General features: G+C 36.2%; 2 protein-coding genes across 2 annotated transcripts in view; one reads left to right on the top strand and one right to left on the bottom strand.

The window, feature by feature from the left end:
• Positions 1–12,130, bottom strand: part of CCDC158 (coiled-coil domain containing 158) — a 75,717-nt gene that overhangs the window by 45,826 nt on the left and 17,761 nt on the right. Inside the window, exons 8-11 of the mRNA XM_036272667.1 lie at positions 7,707–7,826; positions 5,017–5,214; positions 3,352–3,834; positions 135–324 (exon numbers count right to left, since the gene is read on the bottom strand). Of these exons, the coding sequence (XP_036128560.1) occupies positions 135–324; positions 3,352–3,834; positions 5,017–5,214; positions 7,707–7,826 (991 nt within the window). The remainder of the gene's footprint in view (positions 1–134; positions 325–3,351; positions 3,835–5,016; positions 5,215–7,706; positions 7,827–12,130) is intronic.
• On the top strand, positions 6,755–7,435 carry LOC118637314 (proteasome subunit beta type-3-like). The gene has a single exon (XM_036272680.1). The coding sequence runs from the start codon at positions 6,767–6,769 to the stop codon at positions 7,382–7,384; it is 618 nt and encodes a 205-aa protein (XP_036128573.1). The 5' UTR covers positions 6,755–6,766; the 3' UTR covers positions 7,385–7,435.

Genomic DNA, 12,130 nt, shown 5'->3' on the forward strand with positions numbered 1-12,130 from the left:
CCACTGGGGCAGCATAGTTAACCCATATTTGTAACGTGGGATGAAGAACTATTCTTTTGCAATAGTTCTAGTATCTACATTGGACTTTACTTATGGAGCTTGTTTTTAGCAGAATTTGAACTGAAATAACATACCTGTAAGACTGTTTAGCTCATTCCTACTGGCTTTCACCTCATTTAATAACTGATCTCTCTCTTGCTTGATGTCCTTCACTGCACGGAGCCGCTCAGAGCCTGCATTCACCAGCTTCACCTTTTCCAGCTCCAGGTCACTCACTCTGGCCTCAAGCTCTCGTATTTTTGCATCTTTTTTGTCTTTTAAAATCTAAATATAGTAATAAATACAATGGGTAGAGTAAGAAATAAGAATTATATACATATATAGTTATGTTATTTTAACATCCTATCTATATCTACATAAATGTCTTTTCACTATTTCCCAGGATATTAAATGTGTATTCTATTATAAAGTATCAATAGAGTTAGTGGGAAAACAAAAGCAACATCTTACCTACATGTCAATTCAGCATATAGTTGTGCCGCTAGCCACGTGTGACTATTGTGTACTTGAAATATGCCTAATCTAAGTGAAGATGTGCTAAGTGTAAAATACAGATTTCAAAGGCTTTACATTTAAAAAGTCAAATGTCTCAATTTGTTATATTGATTGCAATATAAAAATATCACCATATTTTGATACATTGAGTTAAGGAAAATAAGTTATTAACTTCACCTGTTTCTTTTTACGTGTCTACTAGAAATTTTAAAATTATATATGTGGTTCACATTATATTTCAAGTGGACAGAGCCAGCCTAGATGCTTTCAAACAAATGCCATTTGAAAAAAAATTTTTTTTTTCAAAAAAATTTCTACTGTGTGGTATGTATTTCTCCAAATATTGACATAGGTAAAGATATAAAAGTGTGTGTGTGTGTGTGTGTGTGTGTATGTGTGTTTCTGTGCTTACACTCAATTTTTTTTTTTAAACTTACTCTTTTGGTCATCAGATTGTCCCTTCAAATTAAGGGCTGTTGGCCTTAAATATAATCAGGCATACCTCATTTTATTGCACTTTGCTTTATTGTGCTTCATAGCTGTGTTTTTTACAAATTAAAGATAAGAGCCTCTACCAGCAAAAAGATTACAACGTGCTTCATTGTGATACTTCACTGTGGTAGTTTGGAACCAAACCCATAGTATCTCTGAGGTACGTATGCCTGTAATATTTACTCAAATACTGTCTAGGATCAAATCCTAAGGAGGCCTTGCTCACAGGAAAGTTATTTAATGTCTCCATGTCTCAGTTTTCCTCATCTCTAAAATGGGATAATAATGTACCCACCTCATAAAGGTTTTGTAAAGATTAAATTGATTTTTTTTATAGAGCATAAGATCAATAGGATTCTTCCATTTGCTTGTATTATTAACAATACTAGAAATCCATCTCTTTTCTTTAATAAGAAGATGGAACAATCATCTTTTTTCCTCTAATATGCTCTGTAAACCTACTTTCAAGTTTTCATTGTAAGGTTGGCCATTAAGATGCCTTTTTTTTTTTATCCTCATTCGAGGACATTTTTCCATTTTTTGTACAGACAGAGTGGGAGGGAGAGAGAGGAAGAGAGAGAGAGAGAAACATCAATGTGAAAGGGACACATCGAGTGGCTGCCACCCGCACGACCAACCAGGGCCAGGGACAAACTGCAACCGAGGTACATGCCCTTAGCGGGAACCGAAACCGGGTCTCTCCGGACTGCAGGCGGACGCTCTAACCACTGAGCCAAACCGGCCAGGGCCATTAAGATGCCTTTAAAAGTCTTTTTCATGATGAGTTTGGCCATTAAAAAATTCTTGATATAATTAACTAGAAAATTCTAGATTGCATATCTAGATTGTATATCTCTATAAGATAGGTAATAATCTATAGTTGGCTCTATTTTTAGAATGAAGAAACTCAGGCATCCAAAGTTTATGAGATTTGTGGTTTTCAGAAGCAAGGATGGGGAGGATTGAGTAAAGGTGGTCCAAAGTTACGAAATTCCAGTTTTAGGATAAATAAGTACTGGGGATATTAATGTACACCATGATGACTACAGTTAATATGGCTGTATGGTGTATTTGAAAGTTGCTAAGAGAGTAGATCCTAAAAGTTCTTAGCACAAATAGAAAAAGATGGTTTTCTTTCTTTTTTGATATCTTTATGAGATGATAAATGTTAACTAAACTTATTGTGGCAATCGTTGCACAATAAATGTACGTCAAGTCATTATGCTGTAGACCTTAAACTTACACAGTGCTGTATGGGATGTATCTCCTATTAGTTACTGACAGAGATGCAGGTGACATAAAGCTTAGGAAATTAAAATTTTAAAAAATCAACTCAATAGTTAAAAAATTTGATAACTATTTATTGAGCATCTGCTGGGTAAAAGGCACAAAGACATGGGGCAGGGTACAAAGATGAATAAGATGCGTACCCTGCTTGAAGAAGCCCGCAGCCTCATAGGGAAGAAGAAACACTACTGTTTAAACACACACACACTGTACAATATAGACTGTGATCCAGATTATAATTGGAACAAGTAAAATGAGATGAGACTTAAATGGAGAATGGAACAAAGGAAGGGAGCTAATATTTTCTAAGTATGTCTACAGGCCAGCAACTAAAACTAAGTGCTTGATATAATTTCTCGTTTAAGCCTCAAGTAACCCAATAAGGTTGTTGGGTTTTATTGTTGTTTTGTTTTGCTTTTGTTTTGTTTTACAGCTATAGAAGCCAAGATTCAGTAAACAGTCCAGTGGTGAGAGATGTAGTTCAAATTTAAGTTTGTCCAAAGTGGGAGAAAAGACTTCAAACTGTGGGATCAGGAAAGGCTTCATGAAGAAGCTGTGGATTTTCTGATATTTTTCTTTAAAAAAATTTTTTTTATTAAATTTTTTAGGAGAAAGAGGAAGAGAGAGAGAGATAGAAACATTGATGGGAGACATCGACTGGCTGCCTCCTGCCTGCCCCCCACTGGGAATGGAGCCAAAATCCTGGCACGTGCCCTGACTGGGAATCGAACTGGGACCTCTCAGTCCGTGTGACGATGCTCAATCCACTGAGCTACATCAGCCAGGCTGATTTTTCCCCTTTTGTTGTGTAGTTTTAAACCGTTATTGGGCCATTCCTTTTGGAATATAATGATAAAGTATAAATCCTTTCTCACAAAAAATATACATATGCTCAGAGACATAAATACTTTCAAACCATTCCAGAGTGTCCACAGATCATCTTTACAAAACCGCTTTTCAGTAAATTAGGTCATACTTATTCATGGGGAAGCTCAACCGCAAAAGAACTCTACAGACCTTAAATTCCTGTAGTTCCAGTCTCCTATCATTAATCTCTTTCTCCAGCTGAGCTTTTTCTACTTGCATGGCCCCAGCAGTTCGTCCATGCTGGCCCACCAATTGTGTCATGTTTTCAATCTGTTGTCGCAAAATCTCGATCACCTTGTCCTTTTCAGCCATCTGGAGCTTGAGGGCCTCACATTCTGTCTGCACATTTCTGAGGTGATCCCCCTCGTTTTTCAGGTGCTGCAGCTCCTGCAATTTCAAGTCTACCCGGGAACGGAGCTTTGTGATCTCTGCATTGGTGGCCTCGATGGCTCTCTCTTTTTCCTGGAGGGAGGCTGTCAAGTCCGATATGGTCCTCTCTGAGCTCTCCAAGGTCATTCTCTTGGCTGTCAACTCTTCTACAACTTTGCGGAGCATCTCTTTGGTGGATTCAAGCTGAGCAGTCAAGGAGGACACTTTTTCTAGACTTTCATTCTTTCCCTGAATTGCTGCCATCTGTTGGTTAAAGAAGAAAGAATTTCATGGATTTGGACAGATAGGTAGCGGCAACCTCAAGAGATATAACACATTAGCTCAAAAACATGAAATCATTCATTGGATAGTAACTAAAATCAACTCAAATAGTTTTGCTATCAGAACTCCATATAGACCATAGACTGACCACCAATGCAGAGATCACAAAGCTCCGTTCCCGGGTACACTTGTGTGTTAATTAGATCAAGGTGAAGAAGCCTTAATTAAATAATAATGTTCCTCCAAAATGGTTTTCTTAGGAAGATTTCTCTGAGGATGGTTCCCATACCAATCTAAATTAAGATAACACTGGCAATAGGGGAAGTATGGTAGGATTGTAGATAACTGCCCTTTCTCTCTATTTCCCATCAATCTGCTCTTTAATTCTACTTCTTAGGGGAAAGTGAATAATGGATTTTGCCCAACATATATTCACATTCTCTGGTCCTCATTAGGAAGAGAGTAAGATTCTAAATTCCCATCGATCCTTCCATTTTTCTTCTTTCCCAGGTAGGGCCAGAGAATAGGAAAATGGTTTTGTCTAAGCCAAGACTGGCCCCTTCAGTTTGTTTTCACATTTGGGAAGCTTATTCTTTTGTGGGATGCTTTTTCTGTCTCTGTGGCAGTAAGTGGCAATGGAACCACGTCCTTCAGTGCGCAAGGTCACTGCTGTTAACAGAGTTCCACATTTCCCACTGATGCACCGAAGTGGAGTGCACCCATCCTGTGTATAGATCAGTCTCAATCCGCTTGGGGAAAAGTAAAAACAAAACCAAAGAAACATCTCTTGGCAACCTTCAGCCCTGCTGTTCCTAAGATCTCCCTATGGTTTGATGCTTTTCTGAAATAAGCAACCATTAGGGTACCAAATAACCAAATTCTAGGTCCTGGATAGGATTTTCATTACTCAACAATGTACAAAAGTGAGAAAAAGCTTAACATTTAAAATGTAATAAGTGGTCAAAAAAATTGAAAGAATGAGTTTTTACAACTTGCTCATAGAATCCACAGCTCTACTTTAGAGCTATTTCAGGCCCATACATGTTTTTATTTTATTTTGTTTTTTAAAAAAGCTCTACCAATTAAGACATAAAATACATTCTTCCCCCCACCACACACCACCCACAAGAGACCATCTGGGGAGGCCGTCGTGTCTCGCCTGACCTGCCGTTCCATCTGGCCCTGGCACTCGCTCTTCATGGCCTTGAGGAGGGCTTCCAGGCGCTGCACCTCCATGTTCCTGTCGTCCAGCTCCCGCCGTAGGTGGTCAATGGTGATACTGTTGCCAGTGTCCCGGTCCCACAGACGCTTATTCTGCTCCTTCTCCAGACTCAGCTCCTTCTCTCTCTTATGTAGATCAGCCTACAAGAAGTGAGGTATATTTCCTGCTTTAGTATTAAATAATTAAAATAAAACTATGTTCCTTATATTATCTTTGGAGTTTTTATGTAATTTGAGAAGACTTGGATTTTGAAATTTGATTCTTTTTTAATGGCTTAAGAACATTTTCTAAAAAAATAAGTTAACATTTTGCTTACTTGTAAATTTTAGCTTTACAAGTAAATCTCAATAGACTAGAGCACAAACAATATATATAATGAAAAGAAAAATACAGTAGATTTTTTAAGTTATCTGTTTTTAAGTTTTGAGTTTTCTAACAAAGGTATTATATTTTACATCAAATGTGCTCCTATAATAAAGAAATGCTCAAAAGGTTGAAGAAATAGCAATAGTAATTTGGTTTACTGATTCAGAAATGCAGAATAGTGTCTGGTACTGGGATTGGAGTAGCAGTTGGGTTGGGAATAGAATTACCTCCCTCTCTAGTTACTAAAAAAATACACACTGTAGTGTGAATCTACGGTTAACAAAAACTCAATAGAGTAGGAGAAACAAAGACTCACAGATCTTAAAGGACATAGCCAAAGAGAAAGATAAGACACACAAATAACTGGAAGTGGTTTTTCACTAGAAACAGAGCAGGGGACTAGCAGAGAGAAATCACTAAGGAGATCAAAATGCTTCGAGTGGCATTTCAGGTGGACCTTGGCGACAATTTGGAGATGCAGAGATTAGGAAGAAGGGACTGGAAAGGGGCATGTGTGGTTTGCTTGGAGCACTGAGCATATGTGGAGAAAGGACTGAAAGGTAAACTGGGGCCAGATCATGAACAGTCTTGAAAGGCAGGGAGGCTGACTTTACGGGGAAGGTAATTTTTGAGTTGAAGACGGACACAGTCAGAACTGTGCTTCGGAAGGGTGACTATGGCAGTACTTCCAGGCTGGAGTGAGCCCTAGTAAGGAGACATGCCTTGCCACGATCCAGATGTAATGAGGTGGGTAGTGGTGGTAAAAATGAAAAGGAGGAGATGGATTATAGGATCTTTCAGACATTTAATCTCCAAGATTTTCAAGTTAGATATGAGGACATTGGGAAACCTGCAATGGGAGGGAAAGAAGAGAAAGATTATCCCCAGGCCTGGAGCTTCGAGCACACAGTTGCCAGCTCTGCCTTCGGCGATGCTCCTCAAACCCCTTGTCAGCCTATGAAGAGTGGCGCTACCAGCGGAGAGCACTGTGCCCTAGAATGGGGTTTGCTAGTGAGAGAGAAATGTATTCTACTGTACTGCTGATATCACACAAAGGGGTACCAAACATTTCCTTCTCTTAAATTTCTCCGCCTGCAGTTCCTCTAACAGAAAGCAGAGGCTGGCTCACGGTGATCAGAATCCCATTTTCTTTCTTAAAAAAAAAAAAAGTAACCTAAATTTCCATTCAAATTTTCTATATTCATAATTTGTGTTTTAAATATTATTTTGCTTTGAAATGAACACTCAACACTCCTGCAATTTAGCAGAATATAGTATCTAGTTAAAAGACTATGGCTCTTTGGGGAGTCCTACTACAGCGCAATCATGTCTATTATGTCCTATAATGGAGGAGCTGTCATGGCCACGAAGGGGAAGGACTGTGTGGCCATCGCTGCCGACAGGCGCTTCGGGATCCAGGCCCAGATGGTGACCACGGACTTCCAGAAGATCTTTCCCATGGGCGACCGGCTATACATCGGCCTGGCAGGGCTAGCCACAGACGTCCAGACTGTTGCCCAGCGCCTCAAGTTCCTACTGAACCTGTATGAGCTGAAGGAAGGTCGGCAGATTAAGCCTTACACCCTCATGAGCATGGTGGCCAAACTCTTGTATGAGAAACGGTTTGGCCCATACTACACTGAGCCAGTCATTGCTAGGTTGGACCCGAAGACCTTTAAGCCCTCCATTTGCTCTCTAGACCTCATTGGCTGCCCCATGGTGACTGATGACTTTGTGGTCAGTGGCACCTGTGCCGAACAAATGTACAGAATGTGCAAGTCCCTCTGGGAGCCCAACATGGACCCAGAACACCTATTTGAAACCATTTCACAAGCCATGCTGAATGCTGTGGACCGTGATGCAGTGTCAGGCATGGGACTCATCGTCCATGTCATAGAGAAGGACAAAATCACCACCAGGACACTGAAGGCCCGAATGGATTAACCCCGTTCCCAGATCCCACTTTTTTTTTTTTTTTTAAATAAAATAATTTGTCTTTCAAAAAAAAAAAAAGACTATGGCTCTTTGAAAATTGGCTCCACTCAACTTTTAAGCCATAACAATTCTACTTAAGGAAAAAAAGTTAGGTATAGAATATTATATTTTGTATGCAAAACTTGAATAATGTCCAGGACATTCTATTGTATATGTATGCACACATATTTTGTGAAATTTGTAATTTTATAATTGAAACCAGTTTTGTAAAATATTTTGGTGAAAAGCTTCCCAAAAGTAATGTCATTCATATTTTAGAGCCTAATCTTACCAACAGCTTTTGAAGTTGATCGTCCAAATTTCCAGATTCCTGACTGAACTGGTCACGCTCTGTCCGTGCTTCAGTTAACTCTGAGTTGGCAAGGACTAACTGCTTCTCCAGCTCTTCTATCTAAGAGAGAAGCATAAATCAAGCAGTCTGACTATGTCAGTGGGTAATATAAAATAAATATAGCCTTTGGAAAACAAATATTATTTAGGGGGCAAAAATAAAACTTTATTGTGATGTGTTTATTTAATCAAATAAAATTAGCCAAATGAAGTATTCAAGATTTAGCTTCTGTGGATATGTATTCTATAATTTATTATTTAAGGAAGCTTGATGTGGCATAAATACATTCTTCAGAGCCTATATAAATACATAAGTACATTCTGCATAGCCTATATAAATACATAAATACAATCTGCAGAGCCTACATGAATATGTAAATATATTCTGCAGAGCCTATATAAATGAAGTGTATTATGCTTAGAAGAACTATTTTATTTCAGAATATCAGTTTCAAAAATAAAAGGCTTTGAATATAAAAGAATGAATGGCAACAAGTTTTTAGTTACTGTCACTATTATATAGTCACTCTATTTTGAAAGGGTGACTTTATATATATATATAAATATATATAAATTATATATAAATATAGCATATATTTATATACTTATATATTCCAATGCTCATTTTCTTTATAAAATGGGCTAAGCACCAATTTTCAAGGGTTGTCATAGGTGTATTTTTTCCTCATAGACAGGGCAGCTGTTTGGCCTGCGGACTGTGCATTTCTATGACATGCCGGAAGGTCCGTCATTGTTTATAGCATTCCTACAGCTCTTAACGTGTAGGCGCAGTGTAGGCTAAGAGGTTAAGATCTCAGAGGATGGAGACTTGGTTTAGATTTTAGCAGAGCCACAGAAATTCATATTTAGATACTGAGATATTAAACTAGAAAGCATACATTGCTACTTACTGTTATGTAATGTTATCTGATCTTTAATGTAATATCTACAATATTGTTTCATTATCTACTGTCCAGAAGACATCTTTCATGTCTGCACTAAAAGTACACATTCCTTCTTACTTCTAAGGCATCATATTCAACAGGCTTCCAAAACTTCTATGTCAAGAATAAAACTTATTGATGGGTTTGGATGATGAACTGTGTGTGATTAAACCTTCTCAGAGAACATATGAGCAAGACTAACTTTTACTTGATGACTATGTTTACTTAGACTAGGTTCATCTAAGATCTTCATTTATTAATTCTACACATACTTATTAATCATGTTATACACACATAATGCAACTATGTCTTTGATAAATAAGTGCGAATACATAGAAGTTATATCTCTTTATATATATTTATATGACTTAAGAAAGTACTAATATAGGACTATCAAATAGTTTCACATTTACCTACAAAGTAGTATCACAGCCTACAGGGATTGGAATATAAAATTTAATATTTACATTGGACATATTTTAAAACTTTGTTTTTGCCTTGATTGTATGTTATATATGAAAAATTATTTCACAATAATTAGATTTATATAAAATATTAGGTTACAGATAGAAATGTGTTCATAAATTCTAATAATCCTATAAAGTATTTCACCCTTGTGCTCCTGGGGGGGAGGCATGTATTTTTAAAAAGCCCCACAACAACTCAACCTCTGTAGCACAAATAGCTTCCTAAGGAAAATGAATGAATAATATCAGTTTATATAATCTCTATTATTATTGGGAAAAACTAAATCAGCATACACTTAGTAAAGACATTAGGAATTCTTAGGAAAGAAACATTAACTTTTACTTTGGGTAGTCAGATGTGATCAAAGAGGCAATATGATCAACCGAGGAGTCATATATCTTAAGTTCTGAACCAGGTTCTGTCACACAACCTCTTTGAGTCTCAATTTTTTTCATCTATAATTTGAAAAGATACTCCTGATGGTCTTTCAAATTCCTTTCAATTCTGCTTCTAAATACTTTCTTACATGAGAAAAACATGTAAGAACATATTTTCCACCTATCTTTGGAAACAATATATGATCAAAGAAATCATATTTTGAGCTATAAATTTAATAAGAACATTTTCAATTTGAAAAGGTACTCGTATGACTACAACATTTTCCACTCCTAGCTAGCCTGGCACAAAACCAATTCTATCATTGAGCAAAGTATTTGTAGTTGTGCTATAAAAGCTTAAATTAAGACTTGTTATTTTATGTCTGTCTTCATTTTTTTAAAATTCTGATTGACCATTTGATAACATCAAGTTTGATGGTAAAATCTACGAGACCAAAATTTTAAAAAGGAAAAAGGAAAAAAAAAGAGCCAAGTCTTATCTTTCCGTCTGAGTTTAAGTATCAGAAGTTCCTCCAGACCCCTGCAGGAACATTTGTTTTGTAGTTGTCAGTACTGACTCAGCTGCTATAGCTCTGCTTTTACCTTTCACTTTTTAGAGTACAAATATTTATATTAATCAATCAATCAAAAAGATAAATGGAGAGTGAAAGGGAAAACCATTGAAGTAGCAGCTGAGCTGATACAAACAGCTGTAAAAAACACTATCAAGAACAGCCTTTTAAAATGTCCAGAATAAATACTGACATCTGAGATGTATTAAAGGTTTCTTCTTTCTTTTTAAATAGCAGCACTGATTTTCCCTTTCACCATCTATGAATCTTTTTCTTTTGGATCACTGGACAAATAAGTACTCGGATCTCATTCTAATTGTACAGTGATTTTAGAGATGCTACCAATTATACCGAATTGGATCTTTTGCTTTCTGTGCTCAAAAAGACACAGATAGGGGATAATAAGGCATGCTGCAAGTCAGCAAAGGTACATTGGCAGAACTGTGCAAAGAGGTTTGCACAGAATCTTCCTGCACAGTATATAGCTCCAGCCAGTGCTACTAAATCTTCACTTCTCAAGTATGAAGTTCAGCCCCAAATGCTTTCAAAGTAGGAAAAATCAACTTATAATCAAGATCATGAGATATTTTTGTTGTCAAAAAGCGAAAGTTAAGAGTAAAGCCAAATCTACAGAGCCAATAATGACAGCTTCTACTGGTCCAAATTCGTAAAGGGGAATTCTGGAGGTTCTCCTAAAATGGAAAGAGAAGAATAGAAAAAAGCATTACAGTAAAACACTTTGGTAAACTACAAAAGCTATGTCTAAAATTTTCTTCAAAACACAATTTCTATCCTTATCAATATGAAAATACTTTTGTTAATCTGAAAAGAAATAATGCCTTCCTAAACAAGTTTTCTCATAATTTATCCATTCTAGTTGGAAAAGTTTTGCTCATACCTATGATGTCATCAATTTTTTAAAAATAATAAACACTTTTTTTCTGACGTAATATGGCCTCAGGAAAAAATATGAATACTGCTTCTCAAAAAATAAATTTCTCTTATAAATGTCTTTTCCAACAAATCTCACTTTTAATCACAGCTTTTGTGTATTATTTTCTTTGATGCTTTTTTCTTTATTGTTATTTGAACAATATATACTAAAATGTGCACTGAAGCAGTAGAAAATAAAATAGATCTTAAAGTTTTAATAGGCGTAGCATGTAAAGTCAAGGTACACAAAAATAAATTGAATAGAAGAATATGCATTTTTTTAGATTCTATATTCAATTCATTATAACAAAAACAGTTTATAACAATGAAATTTTTCATGATCCCAAAATAAAATCCTATTGATAAATTGCTTGATCTTCTTAGCTCAATTATACCATGTATTAATGCTTTTCAGGCCAAAATATATTCAAATCTCCATGAACATGGCAGGATAATCATTTCTCAGTGTGTTCCCTGACTAAAGGGAGTTACTATTAAGAAACCTTAGTTAGCCATCAGTTAGGTGCCAACTCAATTAGGTTCAAAATGCTGTATTATAAATCTCAGTGAGCTGGATTAAATTAATTATTCAGATATATCCCCTCCCCTTATTTCTATTAAATGTTGACTGTTTGAAACTATCAAAATCCGTTTACAATAGAACAAAATAAGACCATAATTCTAATATTATGTTTGTATCTGTATGAGCTCAAAACATTCATACAAAAAGTCTGCAGTCATTCATCTGAATGTTTATGCTTCTACAATGCCAGAGAGATGTTTATAAAAACTCAAAAACTATTTTTGCAATTTTTTAGAAGTATGTTTCAGTATTTGTTAAAAATTTCCACCATGCCCATTTGGGAGTTGATCAGCAGGATTTTATATATCAGACCATATACAAATTAGCAAATAATGGGTGGTAGATTTCGAAGGGATAATTCTCCAAGAAACATTACAATAGAAAGCTACAGCAATTTCAAATCATGTAAGAGAAACAGATGAGTTTTACTTAGTACTTCATGACTTTTCAAAGGGTTTCATTTGTTAACAAACAATGAATATTTAATG

Source organism: Molossus molossus, unplaced genomic scaffold, assembly GCF_014108415.1.
Source record: "Molossus molossus isolate mMolMol1 unplaced genomic scaffold, mMolMol1.p scaffold_m16_p_1, whole genome shotgun sequence".
NCBI classification, from domain to species: Eukaryota; Metazoa; Chordata; class Mammalia; order Chiroptera; family Molossidae; genus Molossus; species Molossus molossus.